The 19,846-nt window shown below is 49.5% G+C and overlaps 1 protein-coding gene across 2 annotated transcripts in view; it reads left to right on the forward strand.

The window, feature by feature from the left end:
* Positions 1–3,507: 3,507 nt before the first annotated feature.
* Positions 3,508–19,846, forward strand: part of LOC122693939 (MLX interacting protein) — a 59,184-nt gene continuing 42,845 nt past the window's right edge. For both annotated transcript variants that reach the window (XM_043901942.1, XM_043901943.1), the window contains exon 1: positions 3,508–4,034. In XM_043901942.1, coding sequence (XP_043757877.1) covers positions 3,622–4,034 — 413 coding nt within the window. In that variant the 5' untranslated portion in view covers positions 3,508–3,621. The remainder of the gene's footprint in view (positions 4,035–19,846) is intronic.

Here is a 19,846-nt window from a genome sequence, read left to right on the forward strand (position 1 = left end):
TTTTGGTTGAAGATGGTTATCCTGTGAGGTTCTGGTAGAAGATGGTTATCCTATGAGATTGTGTGTTCTAGTGGTTTGCTGGGTGTGGAAGCTCTTTGTCCTTCATGGAGTTGCTGGCTCCCCTGGGACACTGCCCTCTGTGTCCCCCTGTGCACTTGCTGTGGCTGTCCACTACTCAGTAGGAGGGAGGGGGCCGTCGTCAGCCTAGATCCTTGGCAAATATTTCCACATTTTCCCAAAAACTGCCCTTGAGACTTTTTTCCAGCCAATGACTGGGAGTTTGGAGCAAACTGCAGCTCTCACTCTTGGTGGTCCTCTGCTTTTAACTTCATTTTAAACTGCTTTTCCTCAAGTCTTGCTTCTTTTCTAATGTGATCTTTAGGAAATTATGGGGAGGATTAAACAAAGCATGTTTGTGTACCGAGTAAGGCCTGTAGGTTGCCAGTTTTCAACTTCAGCCTTAAGAGTGTATCTCCTCCCAGGAAATTGATGGGGTTTGTTTTTGTTTGTTTGCTTTTGCTTTTTAAAGTATATATCCTTGGGACCTCCCTAGTGATCTAGTGGTTAAGACTCTGCGCTTCCACTGAAGGGAGCATGGGTTCAGTCCCTGGCCAGGGAACAATTAATGAGGTCCGCACGCCACATGGAAGGGCCTTAAATTTTTTTTTTTTTTTTTTAAGTAGAGACTTCCCTGGCAGTCCAGTGGTTAAGACTTCACTTTCCAATGCCAAGGGTATAGGGTTTAAACCCTGGTTGGGGAGCTAAGATCCCACATGCCTCATGGCCAAAAAGTCAACATAAATAACAGAAGCAATATTGTAACACATTCAATCAAGACTTTTAAAAAATGGTCAACATAAAAAAAGACTACATATAATATATATATATATCTGTCAGGCGAGTATATGCTCCTTGGTTCTTTGTCTCATCACAACAAAGATTTGGAGTGATGGACATTAAAGCCAGACCATGTTATAGTTCTTAAATAAATCACTGTTACAGCTCAGTGTTACAGCTCTATTTATTTAGATAATAGCAGGAAAATCCATCTTCGATGTGTGAGGGCACTTCGATCCAAAGACGGGAAGAGAAGAGCACCCCATCGTGTGGGGGAGAGAGAGAGAAGAGGGCTTTGGCTCCTCTTTTTATGTTTTTTTGTTCCCCCTGGGCCTGTCCTATGCAAAGTGGGCTCAGGCAGGAGCGTTGTTTGTTTTACCTGAGGTTCTCACTCCGGTCCTCGGACCTTCCTTTGTTCTATTTTCCCGGGCTTTCCCTTCCAGGTCTTTTAGCCACCGCCATTTTGGACTCCTTTTCCCTATTCTAACTACCTAACATATCCTTTCACATAGATACCTTTTGTGTTAAGAAACCAAAGAGAAATAAAGAGTACACTGCAAAGAAAAAAGTATACAAGTAATAATTGTCTCTTTTGGGAATTAGAAAATAGTTGCCCCACCCAGAGATAACCAGTGTTAACATTATGGTGCACTTCTGACATACACACATAAATATATGAATTTTTTAAAACTGACATCAAGCTACTGATAACTTTTTTTTTTTTTTTGGCTGTGCCGTGTGGCTTGTAGGATCCTAGTTCCCCAACCAGGGATTGAACCCCCTGCCCCTTGGAGTGAAAGTTTGGAGTCCTCTCCACCACTGAACCACCAGAGAATTCCTCTGATAATTTTTTTTTAATTAATTTATTTTTAATTGGAGGATAATTGCTTTACAATATTGTGTTGGTTTCCGCCATACATCAACATGAATCATCCATAGGTATATGTCCCCTCCCTCTTGAACTTCCCTCCCACCTCCCACCCCTTGATAACTTTTTAAAAGTTGTCTTTCCACCCAACAACATGTGATATCTTCCAATGTCAATAAAAATACATTTGCATCATTTAAAATGTAGTATTTCATTATATTAGGGACTATGTTACATTCAGTGTATGCCCTCTTGTTAGACATCACGTTGTTTATAACGTCCACTCTTTACAAATGATGCACACACAGACTTTAGGATAAAATTATAGAAGTGGAATTGCCATATCAAAAGAGGCTGGGCATTTAAGTGTTTATCAGGAAGAAAAGTCTTCAGATAAAGAAAGGCAACTCAAAGAGTTGCCCTTCAGACATTTGCAACTAGAGTTGGGAGTGGTGGTTTGGACAAGGGAGGAGACTTCAAACTTACACCAGCTGCCGATCCCTCTGGCCTCTCCCTCCTTGAAGACACCCAGGGATGGAGTTTGCACAGTTGCTTTGATAAGAGCCATTTGTCCCTTTCACTCCCAACATGCTCCCTGGCAGAAGGAAGGTGTGGTATCGAGCTGAGATCCCACCCAAATCTGGAGGTGAAACTGGCTTCAGAGGAGAGCGCAGGAGCAGCCGTAGAGGACTCCGGAGGCCCTGCAGACACTAGGATGGGAGCGCCTGCCCCAGGGGCCCCACTGGCCCTCTAGTTAGTTGCCCTGCCCTCCCTACATGGCCACTGCCAGCTGGCTTTGAGCCCCTTGACAACTTTCTATACATGTCAACTATTATGTTGGGCCATGTGAAATCGCTGTTTCTATAGTCAAAAGTGGTTGAGTACTGGCAATTTCTAGATGCCTTTGGTCTGGCTGGTTCAGTCCCTTCAGTCTGTAGTCTGTTTATTTAGTGCTCATTCTTTGCTTGGCACTGTGCAAAGCATTTTATAGTCATTTTTCAATTGTCACAACCTTCTGAGGCATAGGAATCCCCATTTGACAGAGAAGACAATTATGGCTCCGAATTCCCCCTTTTGGAAGGGTTTGGGTGCTGGTTCTCCCTCCAAGTTTAAGATCTTAACAATAATGACAGTATTTTGAGTTGTAGTTAAAGGAGCTGGTGGCTGGCTCTGCCACTGACATATTGCGATGTCCTGGGAAAGTGTCTTAACTAAAGAGCTAGTTTCTACCTCTGCGGAGGTGAGAAGTGTTAATGACCTTGCTTTCGCGTTAGAAAATCCCTTTGGTATTCAGCGACTCTGTCTTTTCATCAATAAAATGGGGACAAAACCTTCTGGGCCCAGCAATATCTCGGAAGAGCCAATAGGACACAGTTCCGGGCCCTGCAGGAGAAAGCGGGGCCTGGGAGGGGGAAGGAGCGCCACCCCCACCCAACACGTGGAGCGCCCGTCCGGCCGCGGCAAGGCGGCAGAGCCCTTCCCCGGAGTGCGAGGCGGGATCTGCACGACCTGCTTGGCCAACGCCTCTCCTAGGCCAAGACACTGGCGAGTGACACCACCTGGCCACCAAGTCCCGCAGGCACCCCGAAGGGAATGGGATGGCGAGGGGCGGGGCCGGGAGGCGTGGCCTCCGGCTCCCCCTCCCCCCCCCCTCCTTTTTTTTGTCCGCCCAGCTACGGAAAGGACCCCTGCGCCTTTAAGAGGCCGACGCGGGCGCCCGATTGGTCGAGACGCGCCAGTGACGTCACGCCGGGGCCGGCGCCGAGGCGGCCCTGTCGGCCCGCGCCCTCCCCCTCCCGCCCCGCCGCGCGCTCGCGGACAGTCGGCGCGCGGGCCGGCCCGGGCCGGCGCCCCGTCTCGCTAGCTCCCCTGCGTCTCCCCGCGCCCCGGGGGATGCCCCCGGCCGGGCCCCCCCCATGGCCGCCGACGTCTTCATGTGCTCCCAGAGCCGGCCCCGCAGCCGGGGCCGCGCCGTGCTGCTGAAGCCCCAGGTGCCCGAGGACGACGACGACTCTGACACGGATGAACCGTCCCCGCCGCCCGCCTCCGGCGCAGCCACCCCGGCCAGGGGCCAGGCGAGCGCCGCGCTACCGCCGCCCAAGGCCGGGTCGGGCCGCGAGGAGCCTCCGCGCCGCCAGCAGATCATCCACAGCGGCCACTTCATGGTATCGTCGCCGCACCGGGAGCACCCGCCCAAGAAGGGCTACGATTTCGACACGGTCAACAAGCAGACGTGCCAGACCTACAGCTTCGGCAAGACCAGCTCCTGCCACCTGTCCATCGACGCCTCGCTCACCAAGCTCTTCGAGTGCATGACCCTGGCCTACAGGTAGGAACCCGGCCGGCCCCACCTCTCGAGCGGGGCTCCTTTGACAAAACAAGCGTGGAGGGCTGCCGCCGGGGGACCTCTTAGCTTCAGGCATTACCTTTGGGTCTTACCCCATCCGGCGGGTTTATGGGTCTGGGGTCCCGAGTGGAAACGAGAGGGATGGAGGTCCTGGCCTCTTCCCTGTCTGCCAGGGCTTAAGTTCTTCCGGCTTCACGTTCCCCAGCTAGGCACCCCCCGCCCCCCCTCAATGTCCCGAGGCCACTGATTTCAGACTAGAAAAAGGTGTAAATACAGGCTGTACCTCGTGTTACTTGACTTTATCCACCCTTCCCCCCAAAGCTTTGTGTGTTTCCGGCAACAGGGAGAAGTGGTTGGGACCACCTGTCCAGGGTGGTTAAGCGCTGGTTTACTGATTGTGTAAAATCTGCGAGCCCGTTTCCTCCTTTATAGAGGGTGACAATATTACCTGCCTCCGTTGACTGCTGTGGGGATGGAATGAGATAGGTAAAGTGCTTATTTCAGTGCTTGGCACATATTTAATTGCTCCCTAAGTGTGAGCTAGTTTTCTTATCGTGAGGGAGGCTGGGTTCCCTCACACTCTCTAGATTGGGAAGCCCTCCCCCCACCCACACTTGGGAGGGGCCCTGAGTGCCTCCTAGGAAGACTTGAAGCCCTAGCCCTTGGTGGTGGAGGCTGTCCCCCTGGCAAGTTGGAGGCTCCTTGGGCTGGCCCTGAAACATTATTTGGAGATGTTTAGGGCAGGCATCCCAGACACCATCCTGACCTATGGCTCTGGCTCTAGGCGGAGATCTCTTTTTTTCCTCAAGTCACAGAAATGCCTGGGTTTAACCTCACGGCTTAAAATGCCTTTCCACTCTCCCTTTCTTGGTGTGTTTGTCAGGTATTTGCTTCGGATAACTTCTGCCTCGGGAACAGAACTTCTTTGGAGGAGCTGCAGTGCGGAGCAGCCCAGCCCTGCACAAAGCTCACGATAGGATCTCGGCAGAGTGGAGATTACTGCATTAGTAACTGGACTGGCTGGGGCTGTCTTAGGTGTCTGCTGCAGGCAGCGCAGACAAAGTTTCCTTGGAGATTCCAGAAACAGTATCAAGAGGAGTAGGAACGTTTCCCTCCTCCCCCCATTTTTTTTGGAAAGCAGTGAGCCCCGAATATACCCAAGTTATACATTTACCTGAAGCTGAAACACTAGATATACATAGCTCCCGGTGGCATTTTCCCCCTCTGGAATAAATGATTAGTCAACTTGTTCCTTTGTTATGTTCCTGAAATGCACCCCCACTCTGCCCGCCCCCATTTCCTCTCTTGAAGGCTTCCCTGATGGTTTGTTTGCCACAAGGCTGCAGTAAGTTACCCAGAGCTCTCCTCCCACCCTCTTTGCGTGGCACATTGGTTAGGCTCCGCTCTGATTCTCTGGTCTTGCCAGTTTGAGCTGGCACCAAGCCTGTGAAGATTTTTTTTTTTTAAACCTAAATGGTATTGAGTTCTCAGCCCTCTGCCCGCTTTTAGCCCTGCTTCGTGCGTGCGTGCGTGTGTGCATGCTCACTCGTGTCTGACTCTTGGCGACCCCATGGACTGTAACCCGCCAGGATCCTCTGTCCGTGGGATTTTCCAGGCAAGAATACGGGAGCGGAGCGGGTTGCCATTTCCTCCTCCAGGGTTAGCCCTGCTTACTAATTTTGAGCGCTTCGTTGGAATCAAACTCAACTCGACTGTAGCATAGGGTGCAGTGAGAGAGAGAGGGCTTTCAAACAAACCTGGAGGTGAAAGATAGGAATGTGTTCTATTAAGCAAACTTAATCCTCGCCTTTATTTTAATATAAACTTCTCCGCATACAAAGAGAGAATGGGCGATGGAGTGGCAGGAGGCATGGGCCTAAGTGCTCACCTAAGCTCTGCTAAAGGGTAAATAAACCAGTCTGCCCTCTGCCCTCAGTTTGGATAACCTGAAGGCGTATTATTAAATGACACCAAAGAATTTTAGTAATGGTATTTTTTTTTCCACTTCTTTCAAAAATATTTTGGCAGCCAGCCATTGCTCATTTAACTTTCTTGGTTGCAAAATACACCCTTAGTTTGATTTGAGGCTTACCTTGTTCTTTGAGACCTCCAGCCCTGCTGGTTCTCCGTCCGGCTTTGCTGTCACTCCCTGTGCAGAGTCTCCTGCCACTGCTGGTCCCCCAGTGGGCATCCACCTAGTAATTTCTCATGAAGATGCTCTTCGTGTCCCTCTCTGTGTGAGGCTAATCTGGGTGGCCCCAGAATTTAGTTGGCAGCGTGGAACGTGGGTACGAATTGACAGGAGAAGGACTCAAAACCAGTTATCTGGGCCGCAGCCTCTGGCCTAGAAAGCAGCATGAGAACAGAAATGTTTCTGACCTCAGCTATCCTATGAAAACTGCTCACTGGCTTTCAGAGAAGGAGGGTTGCCATATAGGGGGCAGGGAGGAAAGAAAACAACCCCAGAGGTGGCCTCACTTCCCTTTCAGGGCCATGTAGAGCCTTCACCCCCATTTTCCAGGTTTTCTCCCTCTCCTGGACAGCTGGGCCTCCTCCTCTTCTGTCTGTTTCTGGCCTGGGCTCTTTCTGACTTCACCTTCCTGTCGGTCCCCCGGCCTCTTCGTTCTAGCCGCCTAACTCTCCCTGGTACACTCTGTGCTTTTTTTTTTTTGGGTTTGGTTTCCTGTTAACTGCTGCCTCCCAGCTGTTTCCAGATGAGGTTCAGCAGCTCTTTCGGAGGAGGAACTAAGGGCAGGGGAAGTTGTGGTTGTTTTTTCCCCAGTCGTGTGAAGTGGACTAGGGACTCTGATATGATCTGTCCCTGAACTTGCAAAGTCGTGAACTGCTGAAGAGTTTGGCAAGACTGACTTCAGCTGGAGAAAGTGTGGGGTGCCCCGAGGTCCACCTGGACAGGTAACAGTGTGGACGGATTCCAGCTTCCTGTAGCTGGCCTTAAAATCCATGTCCTTCCCACACCATGATGCTAAGAAAAGCCCCCTGTAGTGAAATGTCTTGATTTGGTCCTACAGTGTGAGGTCAATTGTTGGGATGTTTGGAAGAGGAAGAAGTTGCCTCTCCTCAAGGCAGAGCTTAGAAGTTCATGGCTTGCCTTCTCTAAAGCTTCCTGTCCGCCACTGGGGACATGGGGAGAGTACGGTGTCCCTGCAGGATGGAAGTGAGGGTTAACTGAGATAATGTCTATAAATGGGTCTGCCTGACTTCTTAGTCATGTCCGATTCTTTGCAGCCCCATGGACTGTAGCCTGCCAGCGTCCTCTGTCTATGGGATTTTCCAGGCAAGAATACTGGAGTGGGTTGCCATTTCCTTCTCCAGGGGATCTTCCTGGCCTAGGGACTGAACCCACGTCTCCTGTGTCTCCTGCATTGCAGGCGGATTCTTTACTGCTGAGCCATCAGGGAAACCCTGTGAATGGGTCTAGTACCTGGCAAATAAGAAGCAACAGGAGGTTTAATGGGCTGAATCCCTTCTGCATCATCATTCAGCTGACATTTTTTAGGAGCCCAAGTTTCTCATCCATAAACTAAGGGAAATAACATATCTGACTGGGGTCTTGAATGTGGCTTTTAAATGCCTGCTTGACAGATGCTAAATGGATGCATTCTTGGCTTGTCCATACTCTCTGAAGCCTCACAGTGGAGCTATGTCCTCTAGAACATAGTTCATGGTTCTTTCCCTCTTAACATTGTGAGGAATGTGATACATGTAAATCACCCACGCAGATTCTGAACACATATAGTAGGTAGCTTTCTGGGCTTGGTTTTGGTTTCACTTTTCTACATTTTTATGTAACTTTATTAGGGACCTTTGTGAATATCTGTGGGGTGAGGGGAGAGATGATTCTTTTATGTATTTAGAGATAAACAGTAGCTTTCTGGACAGTAGATTTCTTTCTTTTTTAAAATTATTTTTCTTTCTTTTTTAACATTTATTTTGGCTACACCGGATCTTAGTTGCAACATATGAACTCTTAGTTGCTAGATCATGTGGGATCTAGTTCCCTGACCAGGGATCGAACCTGGGCCCCCTCCATTGGGAGTGTGGTGTATTAGCTGCTGGACCCCCAGGGAAGTCCCTGGACAGTGGATCTCCACTCCAGTGGATAATTGAGGAGACCTTTAAATTTGGATCTGTAAGATAGGCTTGGAATACAAGTTTCTAAACTGTAGCCCTGTATATGTATGTATCAGTTCAGTTCAGTCGCTCAGTTGTGTCCAGCTCTTCGCGACTCCATGCGCTGCAGTACACCAGGCCATCACCAACTCCCGGAGTTTGCTCAAACTCATGTCCATCGAGTCGGTGATGCCATCCAACCATCTCATCCTCTGTCGTCCCCTTCTCCTTGTGTCTTCTATCTTTTCCCAGCATCAGGGTCTTTTCTGATGAGTCAGTTCTTTACATCAGGTGGCCAAAGTGTTGGAGCTTCAGCTTCAGCATCAGTCCTTCCAACGCATATTCAGTCCTAATTTCCTTTAGGATTGACTATACATACTGTAGTTACCCACTGTTCCTGACAGCCAGGGATTAAAGTTTTAAAGCAGCGTGTCCTCTAAATGTTAAGTTTTCCAAGGAAGAACTTTCTAGTCCTGGTCATGGTAACTAGTTGTAAATGAGGACCGTGCACACAGATGACTAAACTGGTTTTTCTCTTCTGCAGCCATGCCGAAGAGAAGCAGTTTCTCTCCTTTTGGGCGTTCTTTGGTCTTGAATCATTATGTAGTGTCCATTAAAGGGCCGTGCTGGGATGGAGTGAGGGCTGCAGAGATGAGAAAGAGTAGTCTGTGTCCTCCAGGAGGTCACAGACTTGGAGTGGGGGACAGATAAACAGAACAGTTAGCAAGGGTTGTGATAAACAACGTGAACCAGGTCTAACAGCAGCAGTGAGGACAGTCCCGAAGTATGTGTGTGTGTGTGTGTGTGTGTGTATGTCTGTTTGCAGAATCAGGATCAGTGTGGACAGTTTCCTGTGTCATCGGGGTTTCGTACATATCCCCCCCTCCCTGTGTTACCTGTCATAAGTTACAGTTCACCTTCCTACGGTTCACCTTTTACCCGTCTTCTCATTGGTAGTCCAGGACAAATTTCCTGTTTGTGTAGAGGCTGGCTGGCTGATTGCCATCCAGATGGAAGGGCAAAGAAGGGTGGTCAGATTGGGAAGAGCCTGGGGAAAGGGGGTGGAAGAGAGGATGGAGGGAAGTCATTCGCTGGCGGGAAGGAAATTCACACTAACTGAGCAACTACTGTGTTCTAGAGTCTCTACGTTATTCTAAGTAGCAGTAGCTCTCTCAGGCAGGTGCCCGTGGAATTTGTATTTTTCAAACCAAAAAAAAAAGGCACAAAGTTAATTTGCCCTGTTGCTGGGAAGTGAGGCAGCTTATCCAAGGTGATGTCTCTGGAGCTGAAAAGTCTCCTCCTCGTCTGCTCACAGAAGCATGCAGCTCTGTAAGAGAGAAGGTAGAAGTGCTAATTCCTGTGGATTGGAAGAGGGGGACCGAGATGGGGAAAACAAGCGCCTTTAGGCCACCCCATGCCCTTCCTCGTGCCGCCCTTCCCCACTGGTGAAATCCTGCCCTTCCCTCAAGCCTCAGCTCAAGTGCCTGTGGCCCAGTGGTGCCTCTCAAAGGGAGTGAACCCCTCGATGCCAGGCAGATCCACGACTTTGCTGATTGTGCCTCGTATCTTTATTTACATAGACGTGATTTTCCTGCTCTCTTCACCTTTGACTTTCCCATGGAGCCTCACAGTGTCTGGAATATACTAGGTGGTTAAGATAAATATATGGAATTGAACAGGGAAACTCAGGGGCCTAGTGGCCAACATCATAAACTCTCCTCTGGTGGACCTTGTTTCTCTTCAGCTGCGTGAAGAGAAACCCCCTCTGTGGAACTCTGCTCTAGGGGTGCTGGTGTGGAGTGGGACCACGGGGTGGTGTTTGTGGGGGGGCCCACACACCTGAGATGGGAGGCGGATGAGTGGTGCCCCAGGGTGTCCACATGCTCGTTCCCGGGACCTGGGTATACGGTAGGTCACATAGCAGAGAGGAAGTAGGGCTGCTAATCAGCTGCCTCTAAAATGGGGAGATTATTTTGGATTGCCTGGGTGGGCCCAGTGTAGTCACAAGGGTCCTTAAAAAAAGAAGAGGAAAGCAGAAGAGAGAACGAGCAGGAGAAGGAGTTGGCCTGAGGTCGCTTACTTTGAAGATGGAGGAAGGGGCTGTGAGCTAAGGAACATGGGTAACTTCTAGGAGCTAGAAAAGTTAAGGAACCAGATTCTCCCCTTGAGTTCTGGAAGCCAGTGCTGTGGACATCTTGCTTTTAGCCCCAGTTCTAGAGACCCCTTCTAGAACTGTGAGACAGTAACTTTGCATTGTTCTAAGCCACTAATTTTGTGGCCATTTGTTACAGCAGCAGTTGGAAACTAATACAGACTGGTTTCAATAATTTTTTTGTTTTTAATTAATTAATTAATTTTATTTTTGGCTGTGCTGGGTCTTCGTTACTTTGCGTGGGCCTTCTCTAGTCTTCATGGGCTTCTCATTGCAGAGGCTTCTCTTACTGTGGAGCACAAGCTCTAGGCAAGCAGCCTTCAGTAGTTGTGGCCCACAGACTTTGTTGCTCTGCAGCATGTGGAATCTTCCCGGAGCAGGGATTGAACTCATGTCCCCTGCATTGGCAGGTGTTTCTCTAACCACTCTGCCACCCGGGAATGTCCTCAACAGTTTCTCCAGGTGGTGTTTTTAAGCATATAACCCAGGTCTAAAAGTCTTTCTTCAGGCTCCTTCCCCCGCAGAAGAGCTGAGCAGTCCAGTCTGTGACTGTGGCAAACTGTGCGAAGCGTATTAGGCCCTGACTGCTTCAGGGGATCTAATGATAGGAGGCCCCTCATTATGAAAGGAAGTCTGTAAAGTGGTCTTATCCTGTTGCCCCAGCACAGTTCCTAGAATAGGGTATTGTAGAAAGTTAACAGCACGTATCTTTAAGGATTCATATACAGCTGATGAAAAATTCAGAGTGTGAGCTCCTATTGCCCATAGTTGAGTTACTTCTTGGGTCTAATATGTGCAGTTCAGACAGCAGATATCTTAGGTGATATTTTCTATCTTGTTGGAATTCTGTCTGTGGTTAGAGTTCCGGGCCACAGGGCTTAAGTTTTAGGCAGAGCCCTTTTGGCCTCAGGAATCAGGGCCCCTCTCAAGCTGGCCCTTGCAATGGGGGTTTACTGCGGGGATCAGGAAGTGTGTTCATGAACCTCCAGGATTCCCAGGACTGTGAGACCTCGGTGGATTCTGGAGGGGTCCCGGGCTGCGGTGGTCTGTCAGCATGGGGAACTTGCCCTTTCCTTAAGGCTCATCCCCATCAAGTGACTCAGCTCCTCTCTCAGACCCTGCTTTGCTCTGGGGTCTTACTTCTGCTGCCAGGTGGCGCTCTCACCCGCCCCTGTCCTCCTCTGCTTCAAAGCCCCTGCCTACGGGGGCTTCTGCAGCTGCCTGACAGGAGCTCGCCAGTGGCCTGAGTTTGGCACACAGACCTGCTCGGAGCTTCCTGTTAACCATCAATGCTCTGTGCCAATTGTCTACTTGAATTAGCCCGCAGTCTCCAGCTTAAGTGTTAGAGAGAGAGACCAGCAGGCCCCGCCCTCTCTGATCAGAATCTCAGGGACCCCAGAGCGTCTAATGTGTCTTGCATGGGATGCCCTTTCCTTTCAAAAGTATTAATCAGGCCTCCGATGGGTGCCAGGCCCTGTTCTCGCCCTTGGGGATGCGGCAGTAAACAAGACATGGCCTGTGCGTTCTTTTTGTGTTTTCAGTTTTATTGGGATGTAGGTGGCATACAGCTATGTGAGTGCTTAAGGCGTCCGGCGCAGTGACCTGACTTACAGGTATTGTAAAGTCATGGAGTCTATAGTCAGTTGAAGGAATCAGTAAGCAAATCAGATTTATATCGTTCCTACCGCAAAGAACATCAACCACACCAGAAGATGGAAAGTGATAGTGGGTGGGGGAGGGTAGGTGGACACTGTATCTTGGCGGGTCAGAGAAGTCTTCCGAGGGGCTGACATTTCAGGTTGAACTGAAACCCGAGTGGTGAGTGGGAGCCAGCCGAGGGCAGTCATTCCAGGCGGTGGACGAGCCCGAGGCAGAGGCCCAAGGTGGAAGGAATCAGGCACATTCCAGGGCTAGGAAGAAGGCCAGGGTGGCCAGCAGGTTGAGGGCAGGGCGAGTGGGGGAGGAGAGGGGGAGATGGGTTTGGTTGGGAGGTGGGAGGTTAGGATATTCCGTTCATTGCTTTGGGGAGCCGACTTGTTGAGTCTGCGCAGTGGGGGCCGGGGGAAGCACTGATACCAGAATGGTGGCCGGGGAGGTAGTGAGACGTGCGTGGATACAGGGTGGGTTTGGGCTTGCTGGTGGAAAAGATGTGGGGGTGTAAGCAAAGAATCAGCAGTGACCCTGAGGGTTTTGGTCTGAGCCGTGGGGGCCCCGTCAGCTGTGTGACTAACGTGAGCTGTGTCGAGGACCCAAGCTGGGCACTTGACTTGGCTGCGTGGCTATGGGTGGGGCAGCTCCCTCAGAGGGGCTGTGAGGGGCTGTCAGTTTTTGGGGCTCTGCAGTCCAGGGTGGTCCTCACTGTCACCAGAGTACCAGGATTCTTTCTTCTGTCCTGGCTGCTCCATCTCATCTCCCTAACCTCTCTTGCGCCTCGTAAGGGAGCGGTTGGCCATGGGAGGTTTTGGCGTTTTGAGCTTGTATTTGGAATGGCAGTGGTTTTTGCTTTTGCTTTCTGTGAAATAGATAGTCTCATATCCTGAACGATAATTTTACTCCCTTTGGTTTGGTTGTGGTAGAGTATTACCTGGTCCTAAAGGCCCTACGAGTAAATGTCTCCAAATCGAGCATCCTTAGTGTGTTTGGGGTTGGACTGCACCATCAGAAAAGCCTTCTAGAAGGAGGCAGGGTGGAAGGGCTTATTTGGTAGCTCCAGAAGGACGTCCAAGATCTGGAGGAATAATTCCAGAAACAGAATTCCTTGTCTATAGCTTTTGAGTCTCAGAAGTGATAGTGTAAAAATTAAAAAGAAAAGAAAACAAAAAAGAATCCAATTGAGGAACAGTGAAGAGTGGGGCCTGGAAGTAAAGAGCTCAGAAAGGGATATCAGGGAGAACCAGGCTGCTGGTGGGAACGGCACTGGAGAGGGGGCACTGGAGAGGGGGCCCGCGGGGACTTCGTTCGCACTGCTTCACTGTTGAGGACTATTGTGCGCGTAGGAGGGTCTGTTCTGAAAGCTAGTTACCACTCCTTCCCTCTGTGGCTTGTGGGCACAGGCCATCAGGGAAGACGATGGCCTCTTGTGCTCCGTCACCATGGGACAATCATCAAACAAAAAACAGCTGCTTCGGTAGAAAGTAGGAGAATTAAACTAGTTTCCAGATATTTCCCCAATGTTCTGGCTTTTTAAAAAACAACCTGAAGAACCCCTTCTTGTGCTCAGGGGGTCACCGGCCCATTTGCAAACGGACTCCCCCATCTTCTGGGACCAGCCCGGAGGGCTAGACACTACACTTTCTAGAGAAGGTGAATTTATAAATCCCTCTTATTTATTAGAATGAAACCCTTTCAACGAGTTCTTAAAACAGTGCATGATTATATTAGCTTGCTGTTTGAAACAGCAATTTTCCAGCTGAGTAGCAGGGCCTTTTACCCAGGCTCCTCTGTTCTTTAAATAATTATTATTTTATTGTTGTTGTTGTTCACATTATTAAGCGGATCTTTCTCTGCCTTGGAGCAGGACTTTCTTCCCCGTGTGCAGATGAGTTTATGTTATCGGTAGTGTTAACAGCTTTATCAAGATGGGATTCGTGTGCCTTAAGATGCCGTCGTTGTACGTGTGCCGGTCATTGATTTCCTTTTTGTTGTGTAGCCATAATCAGAATCCAGTTTTAGAACATTCTGCCACCCCACTAAGACCCCTCATGCTCTTTTATGTTTAATCCCAGGTCCTGCCTTTGCCCCAGACAACCATTAATCTGCTTTCTGTGTCTGTAATCTGCTTGTCTGTGCCCTTTCTGGACATTTCATATAAATGGAATCATTCTGTTTGTGGCCTTTTGTGTCTGGCTTTTTTCACTTGGCATGAGGTTGGCGAGGTTCATCCGTGTTTATAGTGTGCATCCATATTTTGTTCCTTTTGATTCCTGGACAGTATTCCGTTGTGTCATTATACCACATTTTGTTTATCCATTCATTGACAGGCACGTTTTTGGGGGAAGCCTAGTAGCTTCGTTATTTGGATGTTGATATTCCATTTTCAGTAGTAAAGTTCTCTTACAGATTCAGCTCGGGACTTCCTTACAAGGTGAAACCAGGAACTGCAGTGAATATGGTGGAAAGATGATGGCTCAGACACCACTAGACAGTGGTGCCGCTGGTTGCTAGCGTGTCACTCGGCCCTGTAAGTCGGGATGTCTTTAATTGTAAAGGAAGAGAAAAAGCGAGAGGGGACGTGAGGGTTAGACTAAAATGACCAATCTTATTTTTATTTACCAATCTTATTTTTCTTCCATGGTCCTTGTGTATTTGAGAGATACAGCCTTAGGAGTAAATTGTATTGAGCGATAAAAAGGAACAAGCTTCTGGTATGTATCAGAAACATTACGTTGAGTGACGCAAGTCTTACTCAAGAGATTAGATACTGATTCCATTTATGTGAAGTTCTAGAAAAGGCAGAGCTAATCTGAGGTGGAAAAAAATCAGATCAGTACTTGCCTGTGAGGGAGGTTAAAGAGGGAAATACTGGGGAAAAGCAGGACTCTTCTAGGATGATGGTCATGTTTTATAGTATTGTGACTATACTAGAAACCAGTGAACACTTTTAAGAGGTGAATTTTTGGTGTGTAAATCATGTCTCAATAAAGCTGTTATGAAAAAAAAAAACCCACCTCATTAGGACTGACCCGGATGCATTCTTCTTTTCTTTTTTTTTTTGGTCGCTGAATAGTATTCCATTGAGAGCCTGTTATACAAAGTGAAGCAAGTCAGAAAGAGAAGGACAAACATTGGACATTAACGCATGAATGTGGAACCTAGAAAGATGGTACTGATGAACCTATCTGCAGGGCCGCAGTGGAGACACAGACGTAGAGCAGACTTGTGGGCGCCCTGGGGAAGGGGAGGGTGGCACTGTATTTGAAACAGAGAGCAAGTGGGGATTTGCTCTGTGACGCAGGGAGCCCCACCCAGTGCTCTGTGACAACCCTCGGGGGTGGGACGGGGAGGGAGATGGCAGGGGTTTAGACGGGGGGGACATATGTATCCTTGTGGCTGACTCATGTAGATGTATGGCAGAGGCCAGCACAATATTGTAAAGCAGTTACCCTCTAATAAAAAACCAACAGAAAACCCAAACCATTTAGGTTTTCAGCATTATCTTTCGGGAGTCTTATTTGAGATCTTAAATGCCAAATATGTCAGTGTCTAGGAGTTCCAAGAGTCTCTGTCTTCCATTTCTTCTGTGTACAGTAAATGAGAGACTGCTTGGGAAGGTGACCTACCCTGAGCATTTCCCCTAGATTAAAATCGACTCTGGAATTCTGCTCTCCAGGTTACCTCAAAGCTCCACAAATCACCCTAAGGTTATCCTGTTAAGGCCTTTTTTCCTTTTAACATTGTCTGGGTCAGGGGGTCACAAAGTCAAATGCCCACAAGGGTCAGGAGGTAAAAGTGTGGGTCATCGGTAAGGCAAAGAGGACGTTTGCTGTCTTTTATTTCCTGGCTTCTAATGGAGTCATGGTTACAGACAAGCACTTACTTATTATGAAAACCCTGCAACTATAAACTGCAGTTGACCAGGCCTGCCTGATGGAAGGGCAGCAGGGAGTGGGGGCGGGGGGGGCGGTCTGTGGTGAATTGGAGGGTACCTGCCAGCTCCACAGGGGGGCAACCATCACCCAGCTCCAGGTGACTCCAGCTGTTTGGGAACGAGCTCTGGCTTATTTGAAAATTGGAGAACTCTGAATTTGTATGTGAACTCTACATTTCCATTTCTACCTTGGGTCTGAGTTCAAGTATTAGGAATTCTAGGGAAATGAGTTTAATCTCAGTTGCATCTGTTTATCTGTTGGCCTTTCTTTTTATTTTTTAATTTATTCTGAAAATCTGTTTTGGCTGTGCCGCATGGTATGTGGGATCTTAGTTCTCCAACCAGGGATCGAACCCGCACCCCTTTGCATTGGAAGTGCAGTCTTAACCACTGGACTGCCGGGGAAGTCCCACGGTTGCATCTCGTTTAGAACTGAGTCTTGGCCTAAGAGATGAAGGAGCATGTGGTGCTCTTTGCCACAAGGGCAGCCCTGGCACAGGGGATATCTTGTGAGGTTTTCTCACTCTTAGGTGTACCTTCACGTCATGTTTATGTTCATATAGTCACAGGACCATCATCTTCTGAAAACAAAATCCAAGACTGTCCTCCTGGTAAACCCCAGAGGTGTGTGTGCTCCTGGTAGACAGTTACTTGTAGAGTTATGAGGAACCAGGGCAGTTATTTTAAATGATAATGTGTGTATTTGGGGGTGGAGAGTTGACTTCACTTCACTTCTCCACAGGAAGTTCTTGGACAGTGGGTTACTCATCATTTTACATTTCATTTCTAACTGTTATCCCTTAACTTCACCACGAGACCTGCCTGGGGCAGAGCTGTTTTCATAGGGTGATTCCAGGGTGGAGGAAAGGGATAATCATTTGACTTAACTCCAGACAGTTGATTTGGTTGTTGCTGAAACAAAATTATAGCTTGAAGTTAGACAGAAGAGGCCTCTCACTTGGCTGTTGTTCAAAGTTTCTAACCTGCACATTGGACATTGTGTTACAGGCCTCTGGCTCTGCTTTGCAGTTAACTCTGTGTGTGTGTGTGTGTGTTTAAGAAAGGAAGGGATGTGCTTGCTTTGAACCCTTCCCCCAGTGCACGCGCGGACACACACACACACACACACACACACACTCCTGTGCAGCCACCTTCCACACGATCTGAGGCTTTCCACCTCTTGAAGTTTTTTTCCGTATTTGATCTGATCTACAGAGGTGTTGGCAAGTAGCTTTATGGTTCTTAAAGGCCAAGACTTTGCTCCTGAGCCAGATTGAAATAGAGTTTATACTTCTCAGAGCGACAGTGAGCATGCTCACTGAGAGGTTGGGGGTATTACTCTTCTAAGCTTGTGAAGTGAAGTCGCCCAGTCATGTCCGACTCTTTGCGACCCCATGGACTGTAGCCTAACAGGATCCTCCATCCATGGGATTTTCCAGGCAAGAATATTGGAGTGGGTTGCCATTTCCTTCTCCAGGGGATCTTCCTGACCCAGGAATTGAACCCGAGTCTCCCGAATTGTAGGCAGCCGCTTTACCGTCTGAGTCACCAGGGAAGTCCAGGAAGCTTCTAAGCTTAGGACCTTACTTTTTGGATTTTGACTGTATTTCTGGGCCCCCTTCCAGGAAAAAAAAACAAAAACCCAAACTTAATACCGACAGATAACCACCATTATTTCCCTGGTGTTTATTCTCTCAGACCTTGTGGGTTTTTATTTTTCGGGTGGAGTAAGTGTGTTTTGTTTTTGTATTTAATAGATCATGAATGCCTTTCCAAAATACTCATCTGCAGTATTTTTTAGTGGCTGAGTAGTATTTCATGTGTGGATATACTGTCACTTATGGAATCCCTCTCTGGTGGACCTTGAGACCATTTCACATGATTTTTGTGTTCCTAAGCCCCTGTTCCATTTCTCTTATCCCTACTTTCTCTGAAAACATCCTTCTGCCTCCTCCTCCTTCCTCACAGGAAGAACTCTCTCCCTGAGAACCTTTCAGCAGGACCGTTGAAGAAAAGGGTCAGGGTTCCCCGGCCTGGCCTGTCCCCCGCCCCCACCCGCTTGGCTGAGGTGTGTGTGGAGGGTGGAGGTGAGCAGGTTGCAGCCCAGGAACAGCCTTTGCTCTGCGCCTCGGGCTGGAGATAGAAAGGCTGGCTGCACTGCCAGCCTGCAGAGGGGCAGGGGACACAGGGGAGGGTGTCCGACACAGCCCACAGCAGCATGCCTGCCCGCGTGCCTGGACCCAGGCCGAGCTCGCGCGTCCCCACCCCGAGGCCAGGGCTCCTCACTCCTGCCAGCAGGTGGATGCCGGCCCTCGACCTTCTGTTGTTCCAGAGGCAGGGAAAGAGCGTTGAGCTTCAGGAAAGCTGGTGGTTCCAGCTGTGAGCCCGCCCAGCTGGGGCACGCTCACCTGAGACCAGAGGCCACGTGGATGCATGTCCCTGCGAGTCACAGAGCAGATGCCGGTATGACTTGGTACATGGAAAGAAGAGCTCACTCAACTCTCTGGAAAAGTTTAAGTACTTTCCATCCCATCGAGTGCAGAGATGCTGATCTCTGGCTCTCTGGCATCCTTACTCGTCAGCCTGATCTCTTGTGGGGTTTCTGTGGTTCCATCTGTCTGCCCACCCACACTGGTGGCAAGAGCATGTGGTGAGGGGTCTGATCTAAGGCAGAGGACTTGGGTAATGTTTTAAACTCTGGATGAGGTGGTTACAACTCCCTAGGCCCAGTGTCAAGGCTCGGCTGCCCTTGGAGCATCCAGGTTCACTGGCTGCATCCTAGCCCAGAGCTCCTCACTGTGACCCCCGTCTCCTAGCCCAGCAGAGCCTGCCCTAGCCTCCCTGCTCTCTCCCAGCCTGGCTCCCTAGTGACTGGACCAGTTTTCAATTCTTCTTAGTTTTGAATTTCATGATTTTTTCCCCCCCACAAGAAACCTTGGCAGAAGACTTTGTTCCCTGGGAAAAAAGCTCTCAGAAAAGCAGAGAACCCAGCTATCAGCTCAGCCCCTGACTTGTCCTTGACGATGTCCTGGCACAGTACCTGCGAGCTGGCAGGCGGGTGGTGCTGAGAAAACTCACCTGGTGGGCACAGCCTCCTCCGGATGCTTCCCACAGCAGCCAGCCAGAGACCTGCTGATTACAGTCAAGCTGGCACAGCCTGTATGTAGCCAGCTGCTTTTTTGCCCGAGAAGTTTGTTTGCTTATCTTTATTTTCATGCCAGTTGCTGGCTCCCTGGAGCCATGGGTGTGTTTGTGGTCATTTGAGGTGATTGCCACGGATTGGTAAAGTATGGATGAAGTGAGCAGCGCGGGGCGGGGGGTGAGAAATACTGTCATCTTCTGGTCTCTGTCATCCCCTGGCTCTTACCTGGAGAGGGAATGTTCTCCGGTTCCTGCCCTAGAGGGTGGCAGCTTTCAGGCTTCTGGAAAGCTGGGAGCAGCCCCCTTGGCTCGGTGGCTCTAGCTGAGGTCCTGAGTGTGCTGACGCTGAGTGCTAAGTTGCGTCAGTTGTGTCCGACTCTGCGACCCCACGGACTGTAGCCCGCCAGGCTCCTCTGTCTGTGGGGTTCTCCGAGCAAGAATACTGGAGTGGGTTGCCATCTCCTTCTCCAGGGGATCTTCCCTACCCAGGGGTCGAACCAGTGTCTCTTACATCTCTTGCACTGACAGGCGGGTTCTTTACCGCGGGTGCCACCTGGGAAGCCAGAGTCCTTACAGCAGTGTCCATCTAAGGGCAAGTGAGTTTCCTTGGCTAAGGCAAACCAAGAGAGAAATAACAGCGTAGTCCAGACTGAACGCAAAAGCTATCCCGAGCAAGCTGCCCCCCTAATGGACTGGAACAGTGACCCAGCAGCACTGTAAACAAGCTTGACGCTTCAGCCCTGTGTTCTCTGTTGGCCAGGATCCCTGGAAGCGCATCAGTAT

This window comes from Cervus elaphus, chromosome 5 (assembly GCF_910594005.1).
Source record: "Cervus elaphus chromosome 5, mCerEla1.1, whole genome shotgun sequence".
Lineage (NCBI taxonomy): Eukaryota > Metazoa > Chordata > Mammalia > Artiodactyla > Cervidae > Cervus > Cervus elaphus.